At 33.3% G+C, this 25,945-nt stretch overlaps 1 protein-coding gene across 1 annotated transcript in view; it reads right to left on the reverse strand.

Annotated features, from left to right (window-relative positions):
* Nucleotides 1-25,945, reverse strand: part of IQGAP2 (IQ motif containing GTPase activating protein 2) — a 318,878-nt gene that overhangs the window by 11,441 nt on the left and 281,492 nt on the right. The window contains exons 27-32 of the mRNA XM_051992014.1: nucleotides 25,680-25,912; nucleotides 19,288-19,420; nucleotides 14,521-14,623; nucleotides 13,979-14,002; nucleotides 13,366-13,504; nucleotides 1,813-1,900 (exon numbers count right to left, since the gene is read on the reverse strand). Of these exons, the coding sequence (XP_051847974.1) occupies nucleotides 1,813-1,900; nucleotides 13,366-13,504; nucleotides 13,979-14,002; nucleotides 14,521-14,623; nucleotides 19,288-19,420; nucleotides 25,680-25,912 (720 nt within the window). The remainder of the gene's footprint in view (nucleotides 1-1,812; nucleotides 1,901-13,365; nucleotides 13,505-13,978; nucleotides 14,003-14,520; nucleotides 14,624-19,287; nucleotides 19,421-25,679; nucleotides 25,913-25,945) is intronic.

Here is a 25,945-nt window from a genome sequence, read left to right on the forward strand (position 1 = left end):
ACTACCAAAGCTAAAACTATTTTTAACAATGAATATGTTTTCTTACTCTCAAATACATGGCTTTCCTTTTCAGAAAAGACAAGTTGAAACTGAAGTAAAATTCGAAGTGGTGTGACTTTATAGAAAATGTGCTAGATTTAGAATAGGAAGAAATGGGCTCAGAGCTTAGCTCTGTACCCAATTACTTGCATCCTCCTATTACCTCTTTGAATCTCAATTTCTTCATATATAAAATGAAGAGATTGGAAAAAATGTCTATGATTCCTCTGAGTTTTGAATCTATGGATATTGAATAAAAAATGGTTATGGCACACTAGAAAGAAAGTGCCAAAATAAAGGCTGAAACCCAGCACAGGTTGGCATTTTGTCAGGGTGATCAGGAGTGGTGGGCCAGTCATGAGTGATCTAAGTGGAAGAAGAGATTTCTTTATTCAACCCTGATAATACCATGGACAAAAGCTGAGAAATCAGAGTCTGAGATTTCTAAAAATAAAAAACAAACCAAAAAAACTCCCAAAAGGATGATGACAAACATTTCCTGTTATTTGCATGAGCAAAGTCTTTAATAAAGCTAAGAACAGCTGTTCTGCCTCCTCAATGAATTATACCCTTCAATGAATTGTGGATGTTACTGGTGGGTTATATGTAATTAACTGATTGTGGATCATTATTAAGTATACAGTTGACTAGACACCAGGTATGAGAAAAACCATTTGCTAGTTTACCAGCAAACATTTAGGTTGAAGGCAACAAAATAGTAAATAAAGTTACAAAAATGTACAATAAAAGAAAAAAAATTTCATAGTAAAATAATGCAGCTATCTGCTCATAATATATTTTGTTTATATGATTTAAGGAATAAACAATTAACTCAAAATTTTGGTTCCCTTACCACAAAAATCTTTGCAAAAATATTATTTTGGTGAGAAGGAAAGGATTAGTGAAGGCTCAATTAAGGAAATAGGGAACAATTATTCTCCATGTGAGAAAGTAAACATTTTCCATTTAATTTTAGTAATTATTATTGCATTATTCTTTATAGCTAAAACAATTTGTGGACATTTTAAATTATAACTTAGATAAAGTACAAATTTTATCAAAAGCATTTCAAGCTGATGTTTAAAAAATTCCATAAAAAATGACACTGTACTTCCATTTAAAATAAGTAATACACTCTGGACTCAATGGGCTTGGAAAAACACTCTAAAGTCAACAGAAGAGATTTTGACTTTATAGAATGATTCTTCAGTCATTAAAAATGCAACAGAAGGAAAAAATTGCTTCATCTGGGATTCTGCCAATCAGAAAATATTAACCAGTGTGTAATCAAATCCACAGCTCAAAATGATGATTTTAAGGCATTTCAAATATATTTAGTATAATTCTAATGCTTTGTTTCCATGATTGTGTTAAAATTATTCAAAAAGTGCTAGTTGCTTTATGGTATGTATGGAGCCTTCAGTTGATTCAGAACTGAAAAGAACCTTATTGTTAGGTTGACCAAAATATGACTTTATGGATATAACTCCCTCAGTTTCTTCATCTGTAAAATGAGGATAATCATGATCCCCAGCTCTGAAGGTTGCTGCAAATCTCAAATTAGATCTGCAAATGTAAAGCGCCTTGAAAACTTTAAAACAACAATTAAATGCTAGTTGCTATTATTATGAATATTATTATTATCATTGTCACCACCACCATACTAGATAAGAGCACAAGATAGTGCAATCTCCAAAAAACCTTCCATGCCTTACTGTAGCTTTCCAGGTACTTTATTGACTACTATTATCCACACATCCAAAAACAAAGTACCTGTTCTGGAGTTGCTGGAGTCTGTAGGATTTCTGCCAGTGAGGTACCTTTTTGTATTCGGATTACATCAAGGACCAGCTTTTTGGTTCTTTGTAAAATGAGAGACAAAATAAAAGTTAGATTCAGAGGAAAAATACAGATTCAATGCTGTTTTAAGGCTCCTTAAAGTTTGAGAAAACTTGCCAGTCCAAGGCCATTTTAAAAAATGCTTTTTCTTCCTTTTTTATTTTGATTTCTTTTTCTGTGGATGGGCATAAGAAATAAGTTCAGTTATACATACATATATCTGTTTTGTGTACACAAATAAGAGGAACATTGATTTTCTTTTTTATGATATTTAAAAAGCTATCTCTATTTTTAGGACCGAGATCAATTATAGGCATAAAACACATACCCAGACACACACATATATGATTGAGTATGTATGTGTCTTTTTCCATAGGATATAGCAGCCTTCAGTTTATAGGATTCAGAACTGGGAAAAAACCTTAATGGACAGATGACCAAAGTGTGAGATCCTGAGTAAATACATACACATTTATGTATGTATATGTTTACACATATAAGCACATGTATTTGTATATTTTTTCCTTTTTTTATTTTACTAAAGCTTTTTATTTTCAAAACATATGCATGGATTATTTTTCAGCATTGACCCTTGCAAAGCCTTCCACTCCAAATTATCCCCTCCTTCCCCTCACTATTTCCCCTAGATGGCAGGTAGTCCACATATTTGTATATTTTTGCATTGTATCCACATTGCATATCCATTTATATCTATCTATCTATTTAGATAAGATAGATATAGTTATATAATGTGTATATGTTACCCAATTGTTTCAGTTGTGTGACTCTTTGTGATCCCATCTGGGATTTTCTTGGCAAAGATATTAAAGTGGTTTGCCTTTTCTTTCTCCAGCTCATTTTGCAGATTGGGAAACTGAGTTAAACAGAATTAAGTGACTTGGCGAGGATCATAAAACTCATAAGTGTCTGAGGCCAGTTTTGAGCTCAGGAAGATGAGTCTTCTTGACTCCAGACCCAGCACTTTAACTGTACCACCTGGCGCTGTATGCGTGTATATGTATGAGTATTTAAAGACTCTTTGTAATGGGAAAAATCACACATTTAGGATTCAGACTTGTGGGCCAATGCAGGCTGAGCAGGTATTGGAATTGTTTGAAGCATGGAAGCTTCAGTGAGAAGTACAGGTGGTATCAGGAATAAGACTAGTCAAAAAACCAATGTGCCTTCAAGCTAAGCAAGACCTTGGGAATTTGTAACCAAGTCAAATCAACAACCATTCATTTAATATCCACTATATGCCAACATTTTTTCAGCTTTTAAGAAAAGAAAATTAGAGGCAATGTATTGATGTGTGATTGGCTTCCTAACTCTAGTCAGTATTCAAATTAAGGTTACCAAAGATTTGCTAAGGAGTCTACAGAAATGGTTTCAAAACTTTTGTTCACATAACCCTACTAGTAAAAAAAATTTTTTTTTTGGCATTCATTTAGTATATTTATATATAGTAAAATATGTATACACAAACAAAATTTTATATATAGCATAAGTTAATTTATAAATTATATTATGTACTGCTATGCAAATATAGTGTTCAATATAAAAAGCACATGAGAAATTAAAAAAGGATAACATAAAAACAGTAGTTAGACATTTTTAATCTTATAAATGGTACAATTTTTTTCTTACTAAAATTAATATTTTTGTTAAGAACAATACAATGAAATATACCCAGTTCATTTTTTTTAATCCCAAGGTATGCCCTGGATCGGGCATAATTGTGATAATAATTGTCAGTCATTAATTATTAGTTGATCTGATGAATTAACAATTAATTTGACCAATATATCCAGGCAGAGAGATTTCTTAAAAAAAACCTTTTTTTAAAAAAATTCTTGCTTAGCAAGGATAAGTACACTGGGTTGGGAGAGGGGCAGACAGAACTTTCAGTGTGAAAACTCCTCTATCAAGACAGAAAGGCAACTCATCTGTAACTCATATGTAGTTGCCCTAGTTACTGAAAAGTAAAATGACTTGTCCAGGATCACACAGCTACATAGCAGAAGCAGATCTCGAAATCAGGTCTTTCTAATGCTATAGCTGATTTGCTATACATGTATATGTATAAAGAAAGGGGAATCTTCTAAGGCAGGAGAAAAACACATATTTGACATCAGAGAAAATGTGATCAAATCTTAGTTGTGAAATTATGATCTGTGTAATCTTTTTTTTCCCTGAGACAATTGGGGTTAAGTGACTTGCCCAAGGTCACACAGCTAGGAAGTATTGAGTGTCTGAGGTTAGATTTGAACTCAAGTTCTCCTGACTTCAGGGCTGGTGCTCTAGCCACTGAACCACCCAGTTGCCTCACAAATCTTAATGTGGAATATAGATTCCACATTAATGTGGGGGAAAAAGGGACATTAATGCACTGTTGGTAGAATTATGAAATAATCCAACTTTTCTGAAACAGTTTGAAACTATGCCTGAAAGATTATAAGACTGTAAATACTCTTTGATTCACTGTTAGATATATATTTCAAAGACATCAAAGAAAAGGGAAAAGGACCCACATGGACAAAAATATTTGTAATAGTTCTTTTTGTGGTGACAAAGATTTGGAAATTAAGTGGATGCCCATCAACTGCAGAATGAATGAACAACTTGTGGTATATGATTATGATTGAATATTATTGTATAAGAAATGATGAGCAGGATGCTTTCAGAAAAACCTAGAAGACTTATATTAACTGATGCAAAGTGAAGTCAGCAGAACCTGGAGAACACTATACACAATAACTATAACGATGATCCACTGTGAAAGACTAAGACTAAGATCAAGACAATTCCAAAGGACCACGATGAAAAATGTTCTGTATCTCCAGAGAGAAAACTGATGAACTCAGAAAAGCATACTTTTTTGATTTTATTTTTTCTTCCTTTCCCCTATCCTAACATGGCTGACCTAGAAATAGGTTTTTCATTACTTCACATGTATAACTGATATCATATTACTTGGTTCTTCATTTTATGGGGAAAGGACAGAAGAGAGGGAAAGGATTTGGAACTCAAAATTTCAAACAATAAATGTTAACAACAATAACAACAAAAAAGGGTTACCCTTTTCAATATAAAAAGGAGAAAAAAGAAAAAGAAAAACAAGCTGGTCAGCTAGCTAAGAGCCAGGAGACTTCCTCTAGCAATCCTTCTTCCCAGATTCTTCGAAATTATCTCATAGGCTTGCCTGATGCGTTCTGCACACTGTCAGTTGGTAATCCCTACTTAATCAGGGATTAGATGCAGTGGTCAAAGAAATGAAGAACTGTTAACATAAAGGACAAGCAAGTACGGATTGTCATCAGTACATTCCATGTACAGGACTCACTTTAAACCATTTGGAAACATAATTATTGAAAATGGACTCCCTAATATGAAAAAAGTTTCCTTAATAGAAGTTTCTTTTTGATTCCTTAATCTAAAAATGGATTTAATCTTATATCTATGTTTTTATAGTTTCTCTTTGTTGTTTTAATTCTTCAAATGCATTCATATAGACACACATGCAATTTTATCACTATATGATGAATTTCTTTACAAATGATAGCAGGAGTGCCCAAGACATAAAAACAAATATAAAACCTAATTTTTAAAAGATTTTTAAAGTATTTAGATTTTAAAATAGAATGCCCATTTATCATAAAGGTTTATCATACTTAGAAGAATAGAGGTAATTACATATATCAGAGGCTCAACATATAAGAAATTCAACCACTTTTATTTCTGAGAACTGAGAAATCATATGAGATCAAATTAGATTTTTTAAAATTTCAGATTATAAATCAAGTCTTAATACCAAGAAAGATGAAAAATTTAGTGCTTTCCCCACCCAGAAGAGAAGAACTTCATCTGGTTCCAAGATCCTGAAATACAGAAGAGACTGGGAAAATGTCTGGGAATGTTTAGTACATAATCCACTAAGAGACAAATGTAGGCAACAATCTAATTACAACCATGTGGGAGGCTGCCTGGATATCTGTGGAAACTGCTTTTTGGACAGCCATTTAGGATGCTTCTTCACTATCCAGTTTGTACCTTAAAGTTAAGGAATTGTTTTAGATTATGATTTTTTTCCAGCAGAGAAAAAGAAAGGCAGTTCCAATTTAACAAACATTTATTAAACGTGTGTGCTCAGATTACTATACTAGATATAGTCTCTATCTTCTAGTAAAAGAAACCCATTAATTATGTACTTCAAAAGATCCATAATGTCATCATTATAGACAAATGGTATAGAGATCTTGAGAATGATGGTAGTCATGGCCAGAAAAAGACCTGACATTAATAATTATTTTAAGAGATTTGAGGATTTGAATTTAGATCTAGGCTCAAGTCTATCTAGCAAATTAGCCATATTACACCATTGTTTTTATAACCCATCCATATCTTTTTATCCTGTACTATTCTGGTCTATTTTATCCACCCCAATAAATCTTCTATGGAGGTTCATCCAGTATGCTAAAGGCCTCTTCCAGAGACTTTAAAGTGCTTTGGATGTCAATAGAACATGTAAGGTTGTCCCGTGGCTATTTTTCTACCCCTTGCTGCAATACTGAACCATTTCCTTTTTTAATCTTACACCTTCCCAATGACCTATTTCACCTTCACGTCTTAAAAAAATTTATTAAAACTAATTTATTTTAGTTGTGTCCAACTCTTTGTGACAGCCCCCTTTTAAAAAATATTTTTATTTTTCCCAGTTGCATGTAAACAACTTTTTATGTTATGTACATTAATTTTTTTTACATATTTCCATATGAATCATATTGGAAGAGAAAAATCAGAATAAAAGGGAAAAACCATGAGAAAAAAAAAAACAGAAGGAAAAAAGGTGAAAAATAGCATGTGTTGAACTACATTTAATTTCCAGTTCTCTCTCTGTATTTTGCATCCAAAATTTGCTGGGATTAAGTTGGATTACTGAACTGCTGAGAAGAACCAAGTCTTTTGTAGTTGATTGTTGCACAATCCTGCTGTTGCTGCTTGCTTCAGTCAACATCAGTTCATGTAAATTTTTCCAGACTTTTCTGAAATCAGCCTGTTCATGATTTTTTAATAGAACAATATTACATTAGATTCATATACCATAATTTTTATAGACATTTGCCAATAGATGGGCATATCTAATGATTTTCCAAATCTTTGTCACCACAAAAAGAGCTACTATGCACATTTCTTTTCCCTCTTTTATAATTTCTTTGAGATACAGACCCAGTAATGGCACCGCTGGGTCAAAGGATACATACAGTTTTATAGCTCTTTGGGCATAGTTCCAAATTACTCTCCAGAATTTGCCATCATTTCTCAATACATTCCTTCTTCTCTTTTATAACAATGAATAAATGGGGAAGGAGGTAGGTGGGAAGAGAGACACAGATCAGTAAAATTAACCAATAGCTAACTGAGTCTAACTGTATAAGCAATGGTCCACATCACCACAACACATTTGTTGTTGCTGCTCAGTTGTTTGTAATAGCACTTGAGATTTTTTTTGGCAAAGACATTAGAATGGTTTGCTACTTCCTTCTCTAGCTTATTTTACAGATGAAGAAACTGAGGCAATTAGAGCTAAGTGATATACCCAGAATCACACAGCTAGCAAGAATGAATTTGAAAAATCCAATAAAAAAAAATTTCCTGATTCCAGGCCCAGTCCTTCATGTTCTAAAGTCATGTGGCTGCTGCCCCATAGCCTTTCATTATGCAAAGAGGAGGAAAGTGAACTCTCTCCTTTCTACTTGTCACATGAATTTCCTTACTGGCAACATGTGTCAGTCTACTCATTAACACACAATGACTTTAGAGTGACCTACAACTTAAATTTTTTGGAGCAATGATTGCAGTTGCTTTTTGTTGGTTGGTCTGTATGAAGACAGTCGATTCAGAAAAAATTTCCACATCAGTAGCAACTTGTTTCCTGCATATTCAAATTTAATCAATTTTATTTTTAATGCTATTTTTGCTGCTGCCCATTTTTAGGATCTTTAACTCTCTTACTATTCAATATAATAGAGATTTGAAGTTTTTATTAGCTATAAGCCTTTTTTGATTTCTTATCTGGAGCTAAATTTTCCAACTTTTTTTTTTTGCACTATCCTTGCCTAAATCCATTAGCATACGGAAGTCTTAAAGTAAATGCTTATTTGATTTGAAGGATCTTAGAATCTTTATAGAATTCTTCTACCTTAACTTCTATAAGAAGTGCTGGTATCTAAGATACCATATTTTAATGGTCTTTTTTGGCATATGTTCAATATGATTAGTATAATGAGAGATAGTCGAAGTCTCCCATTAAATTACATTTTCTTGAGCATGTAAGGACTAACGCTTGCCAGCCCATTTAACGCTCAAAGGAAAACTTGTAAGCTGTTTTTCCATTTAGGTGCAATTTCTTTTGGTTTCATTTAGAGTGAGAACAACAAGATTTATAACAATCTGGTCCCTATAGCAATTTCCCCCCCTCAATTAACAAGGATCTTATAAAGTATCAACAATCAGTTTAAGAGTTGTTTTTTGTTGTTGTTTTGGGTTTTTTTTTTTTTTTTTAGCACACTCTTCCACCATCAGTACAGGAATGGAAAGGAAATCAAAGACTATTTTAATATTTTTTTGTTTTAGAAGTTACAAGTGTCTAAAGAATTAATTACCAGCTGACCATCTAGCTGATAAGTCAGCTATGTTGGTACTAGAAAATCAATCTTTTTGCTAAGACAATTGAATCAAACAACATATGCTATGTTCTACACTCTGTCCCTTATCCCAGTAAAGACTGGAGGAAAGTAAATATAGCAGAATGTTTATAACAGTTCTCTTTGGAGTGGCAAAGAACTAGAAATTGAGGGGATGCCCATCAACTGCAGAATGGATGAAAAATTGTGGTGTATGAATGTAATGGTATACTATTGTGCTATAAGAAATAATGAACAGGCAGATTTCAGAAAAACCTATAAAGACTTACATGAACTGATGCTGAGTGAAGCGAGCCGATCCAAGAAAATGCTGTACCAAATAACAGCAAGATTATGTGATGATCAATTATGATACACTTAGCTCTTCCTTAGCAAAACAATGATCCAAGATAATTCCAATAGACTCAATGGAAAATGCTATCCATATTCAGAGAAAGAACTATGGAGTTTGAATGCAGATTAAAACATACTGTTTTCACTTTTTTATTTTTTCTTTCTTGTGCTTTCCCCCTTTTCTTTTGGTTCTTCCACAAAATGATTATAATGTGAAAATATGTTTAGCATGACTGTACATGTATAATCTATAACAGATTGTTAATTGTCTTGGGGAAAAGACAGGAGAAAGAGGGAGGGAGCAAAATTTCATACTCAAAATCTCACAGAAATGAAAATCTCTTACAGAATTCTAACAGATTGTTAAAAATTATCTTTACATGTAATTAGAAAAAATAAAATACTACTAAGTGGGGGGAAAGTATGGAGGGAAGTATATTTTCATATTTCTTCTTTGGAGCTAAGTCTGGCATGATATTTTATAAAATGATTTTTGAGTGCTAACTTTTTATATAACACTGTAGTAGGTACAAAGATAATGCCATTCTTGTCCTGATGAGAGTTAATAATATAGATGGGGTGGTGCTTTAGACATTATACAAAAAAGAAGGGGACATATGGATTACATGATAATACAATTAAATAATTTCAGTACTTTTATTTCTCCATCACCTCTCATTCCTTTGCGATTCAGTTCCAATATTTACCATTCCACTGAAACTGCTCTCAGGAATGCCACAAAAATCTTTCTAATTTCCATGCATCATGTGTCTTTCCCCAGTCCTCATCCTCCTTAATTTCTTGATCTCTCCCTTTCTTTTTTTACACATTTCTGACCATACTCCCCTTGGTAGAAAAAACTCCTTCACTTGACTTCATATACTACTATTTATTTGAGCCATCAAGTATTTTTTTAAGCACTTTGCAAACAATAGATTCATAATAAATGTCTGCCATTTTTACTAAACTCTTTTATGGAACTCCATGTTCCAAGAAGGCAGAAAGCAGCAGTACTTTGTGCATAGTAAGTGTTCAATCAGTATTTGTTGAATGAAGGTCACTATGGGAATGTTTGGATGTAGTTAGAAGCCTAGATGTTACAGTTATGGAGATATGAAGATGGACCCTCAGCCATTGCTTTAATCTGGGTAAATTTGTATTAATGTGTTCTGTCCAAGCAGAAGTACTCCCCCCCACCAAAAAAAAAAAAAAAAAAAAAAAAACATGGGACTGTGTTAGTTGAGTAGATTGCATAAATCTGTTCTGTGAGTGGGACAAGGGAAAAATGCTTAAAACAGGATGATTTACTGGGAACATTCAGACAACCAAGGATGACTCACAACCACAAACTTCTTTTGTTCTTTTCACTCATATGAGTATTGCTCTCACAAGGTTTGGAGCAGCTGTTTTGCAGCGGGACAGACCTAAACTGCTCAACAGCCTGGATGTTGTATTGCTTGACAGTGGGAAGAGAGGAAGTGATTTTGAGATCAGGATAGACAGGATGATGGAATTTTCTGCTAGATTAGAGAAGTATTTTTAAACAAGGTTTTGGGAGAGAATACATCGGGAGGAGGGAGGTAAATAACTTATAAAGAAGTAAAGATCATTAGTAGAATATATTTTTTAAAAATCACAACTTACATTAAGTTTAGTATTAAATGATTGAGCTGGTCTAGCAATACAGTGATGAGTAATATATTTAATTGTTTAAAGACCATATTTTAAGAGAGAGTTCAATATCCTCAGACACTTAATAGCCGTGTGACCCAGGGTAAATCAATTAACCCTCTTTGTTTCAGTTTCCTCATCTGTAAAATGAGCTAGAGAAGAAAATGACAAGTCACTTTAATGTCTTTGCCAAGAGGAATCCACGTGGGAATTGGACATGACTGAACAACAACAATTTGAAAATAATTTTCATTTTTTGCTACAGCAGTTTAATGGCTGCTAAATTATGAAACACATCATTGTCTCTGAAAATTAAAAATGAGCCCCATAACTTGGAGATGAGATGCAATGTGGTATAATGGATAGATGTGGAGAAAGGGGAGAACTGGACTGGATTCCTATCTTTTATATATTCTGTTTAAATATATACTCTCTGTAAGATTGTAAAATCACAGAGCATGTCCTGGCCCATATCAGTTGAGGGAATTTTCCTGTGCTATTATGTCACAGGTCAGACACCCCAGAAAAAAATTTGACTCGGGGAACAATAAAGGAAAAAGATATCATCAATGAAACATGACTAAAAAGGAAGATGTGACAAGAGTGAGACCTAATACTGGAGATATCCTTGTGTTGTCAAGAGAAAGACATGAAGGATATCATGGAGAATGGACCCCTTTGTAGAACTTATGGAAGGAAAGGGACAAGAATTATCCAGTCAGGGCTGGCAAAGATGGCAGCAACATCCACATCAGTAAGATGACTGATCCATTAGAGTAAACTAATGACAATCACACCAAACTCTGACAAGTTGAACAGTCAACTTAGAAGTATAAATTAGAAGTATAAAACCATCACAGGCTTAATGTTACAGTGTTAAAATAAGTAACACTGTAACATTAAGCCTGTGATGGTTTTATACTTCTAATGCTCAAGCACAGCAGAGATCTATTAGAGAGGTATTTGTCATTTCATTGATATCTTTTAAAAAGGTATTTGTTGATATACATACCTCCCTCCATTGTACCTTCCCTGGTAACCATGGAAAACAGATCAGCAAAACTGATGGACAGTTCCCATCTGATAGTATGCATGTACACGTGTATGTATGTGTATATGTATATAAGCAACTCAGCTCCTGTAATTTCCTGCCTCCTCTACCAAGAGGAAGAAAATAAATTTTACCATCTTTTCTTCAAGACCAAGACTGGTTATTATAATTATTAGTGGTTTAGTTGTCCAGGCATCTAGGTGACACAGTAGATAAAGCCTTAGATATGGAGGCAGGAAAACTCAGCTTCAAATCCAGGCTGATGATGACCCTAAATCATTTTAACCTCTCTTTACCCAAGTTTCCTCATCTGCAAAATGGGGATAATAATAGTCCCTACTTCTTAGGGGTGTAGTGAAGATAAAATGAGATAAAATTTATAAAATGTTTTGTAAACCTTAAAGTATTATATGAATACTAGATATCATTTTTTATTATTTTAGTATTGTTTTCATTCATGTTATTGTGACCATTGTTCTCTTGAGATCATGCTTTCTTTGGAAAACAACAGCTCCCATTAAATGAGTTTAGGATCATAGGATTTAGTTTAAAGTAATCATGGAGACTCTAACAATTTAATATTCATAGATGAGAAAATGTGATGCCCTAAAAAGGTGATTAAGTGAATATCAAAACAGTTCCCTTTTGCATTCTGAGGAGAGAAGGAGGAATTTTGCCTTTATAATGAACTTAAGCATACATACAGTGGGAAATCTTATGTCCCATGCTCACTTTGCTACTCAATTCTGTTACACAATTAATGGTAGGAATAGGGTCTCATAAAGTAAAACTCTGAAATTATGAAATACCAAATAAAAGTTAGGCCTTCACTCACCACTTAAGATACAAACACCTAAACATCGTGAGAGAAGAGTTTTTATTTTAATTTTTTTTGTCATCCTACTCTCAGATCACTCAAGGAGTACTGTAAAAAGTGTATCTGAAAGAAGTTTTCTGAGCTCTTTGTGAAGTTTCAATCCATGATATATATCTATCTAGTGAATCAAAAGAACTTTGTGAAAAATTAAAAGAAGGTGTCTTGCTCATATTAGAAACAATAAGAATAATTTAACTTAAAAATATAAATTAGTGAACCGACTAGGATGATTCCAATCTGAAGCAGATGAATGGCAAGACATAACTATAATTTATTTGACAACCATATAATTAAAGATTTAGAGATCTAAAGTAATGTTTAATATGTATATAGAAGCACTGTTGGTTGGGGAACTGTTTCTCAACTTAAATATTTCAAGTTAAATGTATCCCACAAGATTATTTAAATAGAAAAGTACAAACAATTTAAGCTGCACTGGTGTAAAGATGATGATGACATCTTATAATCTATCTGACTGTCAATAGTATCAATTTACATAGAAGATTAAATTTATGTTCAAACAACTTTCTCACCAATCTTATTCCCAAAGATGGATTTTCCTGTGATCATGAAATGATTCTCATGGGCCAAAGCAATCAATTCTACTCCTTATAGGAAATAGGTAAAGTTATGAGAAATATTAAAGACAAAAAAAAGTTTTTTTAAATTGTTAGTCCTATGGGACTCTATGTTTGACTAAGCAACTGATGTATGAAGACAATGTATTTTTAAAGTCTCAGATTTATGAAATATGTTTGTTTTTTCCCCTGGAAATTTAGTCATGAGTTTCACAACTTAAAATTTACTTGTCATAAGAGAAATTATAAATATTGCAAATACAAAATACTTACGTTATCATGAGACCTTTGAGATCTATATCTTCTCCTTTTAAATCATACTTGCTAGTCAGTGAAAGTGAAATTTCAGTCTTCAAAAGCTGATTTAGTGTATTTTCCTTGTTAGGGTCATTGGGATCAACTGCTCCTTCCCCTGTAGGAAAAACAAAGATTTATTTTTCTAGCTCACTTACTTATTACAATAGCACGATTACTGAAATGTATATGAAAAAGGATTTCTCAAAAATATAAAACTCTTATCCAATTACTAAGAAAGTGTTTAAACAAACCATTTTCTCATATGTCTATCTGAAAATGATGTTCAGTTTCCTAGGGTATTTATCTATTTGGATTATTATTTAAAAATAAAACAACAACAACAAAATCACTTTAAAAAAAACAACACTATAATGCCTCTGAAAATATCTTTAAAATTTTGTTCTTAATGGTTGAAAATTAAAAAAAAAAATTGCGTGCGTGTGTGTGTTTTGTGTGTGAGAATTACTAGGTGACAAACAGAAGATGACTATTATAATCTGATAAGGCGTGCAAGTCAGTCTAGCCAAAGTTAGCACTTTGAGGGAAAAAAAGGGAGATAACATATACCAGGTCAAAACATCACTCCTACCTTGAGCACCACCTCTCTTCCACCCTGATGAAGGCAGTCCAAGACGTTAAAAGCATTTGGAAGAGAAAAATTTACAGCTAAGTAGCGCAGTGGATAGAGCACCAGTCCTGAAGTCAGGAGGACCCGAGTTCAAATTTGATCTCTGACACTTAACATTTCCTAACTGTGTGACCCCAGGCACTTAACCCCAATTACCTCAGCAAAAAAAAAAAAAAAAAAGTACAAAAAAAACCTTACAGCCCAGTGTCAAATATTTCAACATCACAAATTGATATGATTTTATCAGTGGAAATGATATTAAGGAAGAGATATTAGTATCTACTTTGCTATTGAGCCTTAAGAACCTTGGGACCTTTGCCTCTGATTTTTAATTGAAACCTTGCATATGCTTTCTCTCTGCATTGGGATGGGAAGTCTTTGAGAGTAGGTACTACCTTGATTTTCTATTTGTATACCCAATGCTTAACATCTATTACTTCATAATACTTCTTTGGTTCATCCATTCATTTCTTCATGATAAGTTAAAAAAAAAAAAATCTTACCAAGAAAAGATTCCACATCAGGGACTTCTCCTAGACCCTCTAGCAACTCATTCAGTTGGTCATCTTTTTCAGGAGCAATTGCATCTTGGTGTTCTAATAATAGCTTAATATTTTAAAAAAAGACATAAAAACAAAAGTCACATGATTTTATTTCTTAACCTATTACCCAATTTTTAGTCCTTTTCCTTGTTTCTTTCTTTTTTTGTTTGTTTGTTTTTTTGGACATGTTGCTTCTGTTAAATGTATCTGAGAACTTGAATGTGGAACTGGCATTCAAGAAATGGCAGTGGAAAGAGACTCTTTTTCCTCATTATCTTAGCTCACATGGGTGCAGCAATTATAATAGCAGGGTATAGGAATGCATGGTGTTGCTATCAGACCTTATTGAAGTACTTCAAAGTTTCCTGATCTAGCCTTGCTACCAGTCTTGCAGAACAGATGATTTCCTCCCCTAACCCTTTTTTTTTTTAACTTTATGGATTTAGGTAAATGTAAATGAATTAAGTGTTTCTCCATCAAGAAGAGGGTCTAAAATCAATTTTAAAAACATGGTATTTAAGAAAAGGAAATAATACTGCCAACTCTCCTGGTACTTTGCATACAAGAGGTACATAACATGGTGAGAATTGAATGATATGCTGCTGAGTTACCAAGGAAGTCGTACACTGGCAAGGGACCCAAAACAATTCCTGCTGGCAATGCAGCTTTGGTTTCTGCTATGATTTAAGAATTGATTAGACTGAATGCTTCTTTAACAGTTGTCTGTTGCATTTTAAGAGGAACTATTTGCCTTTAGGATGCATGTAAACATTTGTCATGAGAATTTTATATTTTATCTCTGCTGTGCTCAAGAGTCAGTGGCTGGTACAATATCTGGCATATAGTAGATGCTTAATAATGCTAGCTAATTGATTGATTCTATCCCCTAAAGTGGATAATAGATAGATAGATGGATGGATGGATAGATAGATAGAGAGTTGGATAGATAGATAGGATAACAAAACCATTTCTTAAACTACAGAATTTTTATCCCATAAAGATAGACTCTATAGGGTATTAGAATATTAGAGTAATAGCTAAAACATGTAGTTTGACAAACAGGGTAGAAAGTGTTTGGAAAGTCTTTTGGGGAGTATCTATTTTGGTTTTTAATTTAAAAAAAATTATGCATATACATTAAATTTTTACATATTTCCATGAGTCATGTTGGGAGAGAAAAAATAAGAACAAAAGGAAAAACCACAAGAAAGAAAGAAAAAAAACAAGGAAAAAAAGTGAAAATAGTATGCTTCAGTTTGCATTTAGTCTCCACAGTTCTCTCTCTGGATATAGATAGCCAAGTTTGTTGGAATTGCTTTGGATCACTGAATTGCAGAGAAGAGCTAAGTCTATAACACTTGATCATCACACAATATTTCTGTTGCTATATACCATGCTTTCCTGGTTCTGCTTCCTTCATTCAGCATCAGTTCATCCATGCTTTTCTGAAATCAACCTGTTCATCATTTCTTATAGAACAACAATATTCCATTACTTTCACATACCATAATTTATTCCACCATTCCCCAACTGATGGGATCCACTCATTTTCCAATTGTTCAGAAGCAGAGGATTCTATTTTAAAGACAAACTAACCTCTCAAAGGGCAGATGGTAACATGAATTGAGCCAATGAATCACAATGTAAGTATGTATATTTGTAGGCTTTCTTACATGATTTGGCTTATTAAGAAATAATGTGAATAATATTCCACAGAAACAATTTACAGATTCTTTTCAGTTTATCTATCGACACATATATACCTACACCCATCCATACATTTTAAATCCTCCTTAAATTAAGAATTAAAACTTGACTAGACTTGGATATTTTTTCCTAAAATAGCACCTTGTTCCATTCTGGAAGGAAGGAATTACTTGTCTTTAGAATGCTTTTAAACACACATGCAGTGAAGATTTTATGTTCTATCCCTATTCTGCTGAAGTGTTAATGCCTGGAACAATGCTTAATAATATATTTACTGTATAATTGCATAATATTCACAATTTTTTTATTATGAAAAGGTATTATTCTATTATGAAATTATTACATGTATTACATGTTGTTATATTATACATATTATTTTATATAATTCATTATTATGAAAGGGTATCTCTTATTTGAACAATCACCAAATTTCAAGAATTAGAAGGAGCACTGGTAGTATCTGTGCTAACTCTCTTTCTTAAAAACCTGCAGTATTTCTATTACTTATAGGAGCATATGCAAACCTTTAGCCTGGCATTCAAAGTCTACTAGAATTGAGTTCGAGCCACTACATCTTCATTTCCCTTTATTTTCCCTCTCCACCCTTTGCAATACTATTTTCCAGTTATATTGGACTACTAACTATTCCTATAACTCAACATACCCATCTTCTGCTTTTATGAATTCACACAATTCATTTCCCATTCCTGAAACATACTTTCTCTCCACAACTCAGTCAAAAATCTCACTTTTTTTTCCAAGCTTGCTTAGTTGATAACCTCCTTTTAGAAATTTAACTTAATCTGCCTCTCCTCCTACACCCTCCTGCTATCATTTGTTAAGCAATTAAGTGGTATATGTCAGGAAGACCTGAGCCCAAGATGCAGATTCTACCTAGCCAGGTGCTCCTGGGTAAGTCAATTACTGTCTGTTTTACTTTCTTTAACTATGAAATGAAGGTAATAGCATCTACCATACAGGATTATTATGAGCATCAAATGAGATAATATTTGCAAAGGGCTCAGCACAGTGCCTGGCACATAGTGAGCTCTTAGTAAGTTCTTCCCTCCCTCCTTTCTTCTTTCCTTACTTCCTCTCTCCTCCCTTTTTCCTACTTTTCTTTCTTCCTTTCCTTCTGCCTTCCTACCTTTCCCTTCTCTTTTCTTCCCTTCCTTTCCTTTTTTCCTTCTGGCATTTTTCTAGGATAGAATGCAATTTCCCTGGGGACAAGTACTTATTTGTTTTTGTATTCTCAGTACCAAACACAGTGCCTGGTATATAGCAGGTATTTATAAATTATTGTTAAATTGGATTTATAGCTATTTCCCTTATCATCATGTAGCCATTGTGTTGAAATGGTCCCAGTAAAATAAACAAAGTATTGTCAAAAGAGTAGATAGAATCCTGCCCTGCATGACAGTACCTGGTATATAGCAGGTGTTTCTAAATTATTGTTAAATTGGATTTATAGCTATTTCCCTTACCATCATGTAGCTATTGTGTTGAAATGGTCCCAGTAAAATAAACAAAGTATTGTCAAAAGAGTAGACAGAACCCCGCCCTGCATAAATTAGTCCACTGCTTGTCTATAAATTTTTCTTTTCAGAAATTTTATACTACTATACGTATTTTCTAGGTTTTTAGTGAAACTTTTAGAAAAGGAACAAATCCCCTTTATTTCATTTGTGCTCACTTTTTCTGTTGATGACAAACAGCTGTGGCAATGAACAAAAATGAAAGGGACAATTAAAAAAACATTAGGGCCTCCAGAGGACTCCCAATTTATTGGATATAAATATATATGGCTTGTCGGGGTAAGGAGCAGAAGGTAGTCTGCTACTGACCAATACTTTAAGAGAGCAATGAGAGTATCAGTTAATTTTCTTATGTATCTTTGGAAGATAGAGGAACCCAGGGTCAGAATGTGGTTTATCTCCTAACCCACAAGTTTTGATTCACTAAAAAAAAAGGTTATAAAGTAAAGATAAAAAAAAAAAAGTTTATGAAGCAAAGAAAAAATTGTTTTTCTTTCTAATAACTGTCACTCAAACCTCACTGATGGCAAGATGAGACTACAATTGAACACAATGATATTTTTAGTTATCTATGCTATACTTGATTTTTAATATTAAGGTTAATCTCATTAAGAATCCCAGAAAGAAATTTAGGTGCAGGTTCTCTTTAGGAACCAAAACTATTTAGCAAATAAAGATTATTCTATTTTATCTTTTAGAAAAATTTAATATCCCTCAACATTAGGAAAAAAAACCCCACTCATGATAGGGGTCATTTTCTTCTGTCTTTAAAAGTATATAAATGGGAAACTAGTTATGCCTTCCATTACAATTCTTTAGAAGAATTTGTTGATAATGACTTATATGATGCAGACAGATGTAGTCTAGAAGTCATATGTATAAGCAAAAGGTATTTCCCTTGATAAAGAGAAGATCTCCTGTAGGCTGTTAGTAACAGGGTTAAAATGTTGTCTCAGCTCCCCACATCCTGAATGAAGGAAAGTTCTTATCTGTCAAAGTCTAGAGAGGATTTCCAAGGGAAGAGAGGTCAGGATGGGTTAAAAAGTGGATCATGTTCCTTGTAGTAGGTGGAAAAGAGTATAGTAATGAAGCAAGGAGTGAGTTTCTCCTTTAAGATATAGATTCATAATTTGATCTCTTAATCAGGAAGTATAAAAAACTAGTCACTGACTTTTAATTAATTAATTGAACAATAAAAAAACAAACAAATAAATAAATAGATAAATAAATAAGTAGTGAGTTGCTTATTTAGGAATTGAAATGGTATAAAGACATAAGAACAGGTAGGTTTGTGTTCAAGAAATTCAGGAAATAAAAATAAACATGAACTTATGTATGCATGAACACAAAACTTCTCTACAATGTTCACTTTTCCTCTAATATCTACTCTCCCCCAAAACAAAGCAAAAAGCCCCTAACGATAGCTGAAAATACACATTGATGGCTCTGTTCATTTTTCATGCCAACTTACTCCCTTTCTACTTACAGAATGAGTGTTGATGATTTCTTCTATTGATATGTATATGATGGGTTTGCTGACTGTGACCATGTCTGTATATTCATCAATATTAAACTTATCTTCAGGCTCAGGGACATTACATGCTTCCTGGAAAAAGTTTCTAAAAAAAGAAGAAAAGATAAGATAATAACACAAAAATAGACTAGTTGAACAGTTTCATCAAAATAATGTTTAGAGAATGTATCTCTTGGACAAGGCAGGACATCTTCCTTTATCTGCCTCTTGAAGGATCCTCTATCAGAGCTTCTTATCTCTGGGGTATGGTATACCTTCCTCAGCTTATTCATATTTGCTGACATTTTATATATCTATATATGTAGATATAGATATATCTCTATATCTTTAAAGATATAGAGATATATCTATATATCTATATATATCTATATCTATCTATCTATCTATCTATCTATCTATCTATATATATAATAAAGACATCTCTACATCTCTGAGGCTCATCTGGAGGGTAACTAGAGATTTGGGGATTCTTCCATTGAATTTATATTTCAAAAAAGGAAAATGAATAGAAGACTTTTTTGAGGAAACCAAAGGATTTTAGAGCCTACTTGAAAATGAACTCCTTCAAATGAAAGAAAGGACAAGAAAATTAAGACATAAGTTTAATTTTTAAAAATGTTACTGGATATTTAAGTCAAAAGTCTAAAAAAACACAGGACTCAGCTCTGGAGGAGAAAGTGAAGCAGGTGACCTTGCACAGTTTTCCCTCACTCAAATTGGGTCATTTACTTGTCATTGCATCACCTCATCCCACTTGTCAGGGTTATCTTCAAGAACTAAGGACACACACAACTAGAAACAACGAGGCTAACAAAAGAGATGCACAATGTACTATATACCAATCCATTTTTCAAATAGTTATTTTAGTCCTTAGTGGTCTTCTGTCTCTGACAGACCTAGATTCAAATTCTGCCTATGATACCTACCTAAGAACTTCTGTGACCATAGAAAAGTTATTTGACTTTGAAGAATTTCAGATAATTATCTAAGAGAAAATGAACAGAGAAGTTGTGACCTTCAGGGAAAAGAGTTAAATTACAGATCCTTGAAGTACAAACACTAATTCCTGGAGAATGCCTGTAGCGAGACTTGTGGGGACAGTCTGGCATATATTCTACAAAAACTAAGGACCAGTTTTTTGAAGAGATCTCTGGAATTCTGAGGACTCAACACCAGGCATTTTGGAAGCACTGGAAAAGTCATGATGCAAATCTCCCCATAAATGTGTCACATCATCATAGTGGACTATATTTGAGAGCTAAGAGAGTCCTGAGTCACACCACTCCCTATTAAACCCAAGGAAATTGAGGCAGAGTGATTAAGTGACTTAACTCTGGTCATGCAACTAGGTTTGTATTCTGAGGTTTAGATTTCTTGACTTCGAGTCTAGAATATCAGCTACTATGATCTATTGCTCTAACTTCTCTACTCCCTCCCTGCAATTTCCAAGACTTTTGGTAAATCTGAACCTAAAACATTAACATTCATCAGAATTATAACTGACATAGATATTTCTGAGCAGAACAACTGACCTATCAGACAAGAATAACTGAAAACTCTTGCATATGCCCTGCTTTGTTTCATAATAGACATCATTAGAAAGTTCCCTATTATCTATTCTGTGTATTGGTGGAAATTCCTGATCTATTGTTGGGCACTAAAAAGATAGGAATGCTCAGATATAGAATATTTCCTTCAAATGAAAAGACCTAACTCAAATTCTTCCACCCATTTAAAATTCTTGTATTTGGCTGTAATTTCCTTTCTAAATAAGCAGTTAAGTCAATTAGTATTTGTTACCTCAGGAAAAAGAAATAGCGAGATTGCACAAAACTGATTTATCCAAACTAGATTTATTGAAGGATATTTTTCATATTTCAGCCAAAGTCTTAGTGAGGTACCATGGATCTCTAAGTCTTTGTTGGTCAATAGGCTTACATATGTTAAGGAAGGGAAGAAAAAAGATTAGAAGCTTAAAATTGCTTCCTGGCTTTTCTCTTTAATACAGCAAAAAGTCTCATTTTTGCTGTGTTAGTTTGTTTCCCAAAGTTCTATGAGAGTGGTTATTATTCTCTGTTACCTTCACTTTCATATTAATCCTTGAGACCTTTGGGCATTATCATTGGTTGAAGGAATGATGAACAAAGCAAAGGAATGAAGAGAAGAATCTAAATCATTCCAAGGCTAAACTTTGAGCTTGGTCTCATAGACATAAGGGTCTTATATTGGTAGCAAGAAATTCTCCAAGAGCCCAAGGTCCCACTGTCTTGTAGACGAACTCTTAAACACTTAAGGAGCTATGTGACAAAACAAAGAATAAAAATGTCCAAGTTTACTTGTAGTCTGAATTTTTTATTCAACCCAAACCCTGAATCACTCTCCAGATTCTAAAACATACTTTAAGTAGAATAAATGGGTTCATATTTTTCTTAAAGGTTTTTTGTTTAATTCTTATATATTTTTAAGATAGAAGGGAAGATCTGAGAATAAGAATTTATGTATTTACTTTTAATGCTAGGAAAATTCATGGAAGAAAATTTGACAATAAAGGATTCAGGAAAAAAAAATACATCCCTCAAAATGGCATTAAAAAAAGGAGGGGGGTGGGACTTTCAAGGAATGTATTATATATTTCTTTATACTTTCTTAATGACATGTATAATTAATTTATGGTGACCAAAATTTTATACACTCTATGCAATAAAGTCAATATAAATGCCATTTTCAAATGTTGGGCAATGAACTTAGATCACAGAAAAATGATTTACACACATAGGGATGTGCTCCTAATCACAAGGAATGTAATAATTTCCTAAATTTTCCTAAATTTCTCTAGGTGAAAAGCAGAAACCAATAGAAAAGAAATTTTCTATACTTGCCTAAACTACCAAACTGAGACAAGTCAACAAAATAAAAGCCAAGATTATCAAGCGTTTAAAGAGAATGTTAAGGTGAGATATGCTTCTGACTGCACAGATTCCTTTCTTGTCTATAAGTGATCATTTAACACATATTTTGGGATTAACTCCTTGACAATTGGGTGGTACAGTGGATAAAATGTTAATCAAGTTAGTAGGAATTGAGTTCAGATCTGATCTCAGACATTTAATAGCTATGTGATTTTGAGCAAGTTACTTAGCTCTATTTGTATCAGTTTCCTCATTGGTAAAAATGAAATGGAGAATGAAATAGTAAACAACTTCAGTATCTTTGACAACAAAATCCTCAATGGACACCTGAAAAAAGTTCTGATTGAAAATGAACGAGCAACAGTGACTGAACAGAATATTCTAGCTCACAAATTCCTGTGCTTAACATTCTGAAGGATCATAGAAAGGGCATGTATTACACACCACCTTTAGTATATGCAACAAATTGGATTTTCCCAATCCATCAAATCAAAACAGATTGTTTCCTCTAATTGTTTCCTGCAGATGAGACAGATTCTTCCTGAGTAGGAAAGTGTTCTTTAAAAAAGGAGAGAGAAATACATCATACCCATTATTATTGTAAGAAGGGAAATACGACTCCCTGGAATTTTCTCACTAAAAACAAACCCATATTAATGGTAGAAAGATTATTTCATTTAGAGTTTTCAAGGGAAATAAACCTCAGTTGTGAATGATTTAATATAAATGTTTGGCCTAAATTACCTTCATAGTTAAGAAACTTAATGCAATCACAAGTGAGAGAATATGAAACCAAATTATTAAGCAAAGAGCTTACTTACTCTGTTATTATAATAAAATCAAAGTGGCAAACTTTCTATTCTTCTATTAAGCTAAAATTCTGATTTATGGCCTAATATTTGAATTAAAGATCTATTGGCTAAAATTTAGAAGCGTTTTGTTGACTTAATTGCTAAGAGGTTTTTAGTTTTAACACACTATAAAGTTGGACAAGCAAGAAGGGAAATGCAAAGGAATCACCATTATAATTATAACCTATTTAAAAAAAAATCCCCACAAAAAATATGCTTTTATTTAAATTCCTTTAGCAATTCTTAAGTGCTTAATATCTACAAAATATCATTAGCAGGCAATGAGGAAACATAGATGGGTGAGGCACAGATCCTGCTTCCCTGAGAATAATAAAAATAAGGGGAAGATGTAGACAAATGACTATCATTAAAGAGAGAATGTGATAATTGTAAATAAGAAATCCAGAAAAGTAGAATCAAGAGATTTGAGAAATTGCTTTTATTTGAGGATATCAAGGAAATCTTTATGAAAAAAAAAAAAAAAGGTATCCAGGGTTAGGCTCGAATTAAGGAAAGAATAGTAGTGGCCAAGACTGTCTCAGGACATATTTAGACTTAGTTTTTCCTAATGCTAAGCCCAGTGTTCTAGCTACTTGCCATCTAGTTATTTGATAATGATAAATTAGAATTAAAATGGGAAAGCTCTTAAATACCAGAATGCAGATTTATATATTTATTTGATAGGAAATAGGTCTTTGAAAATAGAAATGATATGATCATCCTTAGAAAGATAATTCACCCAGTAGTATGAAGGATGTGTTTAAAGGTAGAAGAATTAGAAGCAAGAAGACCTTTTATATCAGTCTAGTCGAGAATTTATAATGGCTTAAATTACAGCAGTTACAATGGAAATAAGATACATTGAAGAGACTGAAAAATAGAATCTACAGGAAGTAGCAAGTGGAATTAATGGGTGAAGGAAAAGCCAAAGATGGCTGAAAAATTACAATTCTGTGTGACTGGTAATTTCATTAAGAGAAATAGAAAATTTAAGGGGACAGTTTTAGGAAGAAAATAAGCTCAGCCATCTGGTCTCCTGGTCTTTCTCTATTTCATTTCATCTTCCTCTAAACTATCAATGTGATCTTTCTCACACGTGTTCTGACCAGGTTTCCTACTGCTCAATGAACTACAGTCACTCCTGATTATCTTTGGCTTCAAAAAACAGTTTTTGTTTACCACTTAATGCTCTTCATAATCTGGTCCTTGCTACTGTTCCAGTTCTCCCTATACTTTACTTCTTCTCACTAACTTCAAGATCCAAGTATAACAGTTAACTTAATATTACATTCTGTGTCTGATCTATGTGCCTTAGTACTGGCTCCCCATGTATCTAGAATGCTCTCTTTTCTGATCTCTGCCTCTTAAGTCTCCCTCGTTTCCTTCAAGACTCTGATCAAACCCTATCTTCTGTAAGAGTCGCTATCTTCTAATATTTTCCCCCTTGAAATTACTTTCCATTTGTATCATATAAATCTTGCACATAGCTACTTACTTATATGTTGTTTTCTCTTTTATGATGCAAGCTGCTTGAGGACAGGGATTATTTTTGCCTTTTTTGTAAACATATAATTTAACAGTTTCTAGTATATATTGATATTGACAGATCTGAGATTCTAATAGGAGATACATGTGAAGATAGCCATTTAACTCTTGGTTATCTGGAACTAAAGTTCTGGGTAGAGTTGGAAGTAGAACTATAGATTTGAAAACAGATAACCAAAGCCATGAGACTAGATGGGATCACACAAAGAAGAAAAGAGCACCAAGGACAGAGCTTCCATGAGGAGTATGAGGAATCAACAAGGGAGAATTAAAAAAAAAAAAAAAAAGCAAGAGATATAGGTTGGAGAACTATGAAAACAGTCTGGAAAAAGAAGTATCAAGAAAAAGTTCCAGGGCGGGCATCAAATGCATCAAAGATCAAGAGTAAAATAAAAAGCTATACAATTAGTGATAAAGTGGATCATTTGTGTCACACCTTGAAAGGAGCAATAAAGCCAGATGGGTAGTGAGCATAATTAGAAGCAGTAAACATAACTATTCTTTAGCCATAGGCAAGATGTGACCCAAGGTGAATGGGAGAAATGTTTTGAAAGGCAATATAACCTGGTAGAAGATATACTTCACACTTCATGCTGAAGAATTTAGGAATAAATTCTATTTGTGCTGATTAACTGAGAAGTGATTGTGGGCAATTCAAATTATTCTGGGGGCATCAGTTTCTTCATCTCTAAATATGGAATAATAGCTGCATTATCTTATAATTTTGTTGTAAGAATCAAATAACAAAGTATATTACATCTACCTTTCTATCCAATTAAGGAAGCTATAATTATTGCTATTGAGATGGCTTCAATTCTCAGCTTTCATTTTTAAGTAGGTTCAAATGGATTTGAAATAATAGCTTCCTCCAGTTCTTTTCTTGATCCTTCTCTTGCCCCAAACTGGCAAAGAGATATAGAAAGAATCCTAAACCATTATAGAGTTTCTTGTTTCCTCATCCATGTTAATTTCTGGTCACACAAAATGGACTTGTTTCCCCATAGAAAAGTTTTCTTCCCAACCCACTGGTTATCCATACCTGAACTTCTCATATGTCTCTGATAAATAACTGTTCATTGATGAAAGATGGTCATTTTCACCTTCAAACATCTTGTTTGAGGCAGCATGCTGTAAAACTTTGGCCACTGACCCCAAGTTTCTCCTTTGGTCAGGGTGTATCTGACCTCCTGCTGTCATGTCAATGATGTCAAAGCCATCTGGAGCAACAATTGCTGGATTCATATACCGATAATAGAGGAGATTTCCTACAATCTGCAGACGTGAAAAGAAAATGGACCTCTTAAG

The sequence above is a fragment of the Antechinus flavipes genome, chromosome 1 (genome assembly GCF_016432865.1).
Source record: "Antechinus flavipes isolate AdamAnt ecotype Samford, QLD, Australia chromosome 1, AdamAnt_v2, whole genome shotgun sequence".
In the NCBI taxonomy this organism is placed as follows: Eukaryota; Metazoa; Chordata; class Mammalia; order Dasyuromorphia; family Dasyuridae; genus Antechinus; species Antechinus flavipes.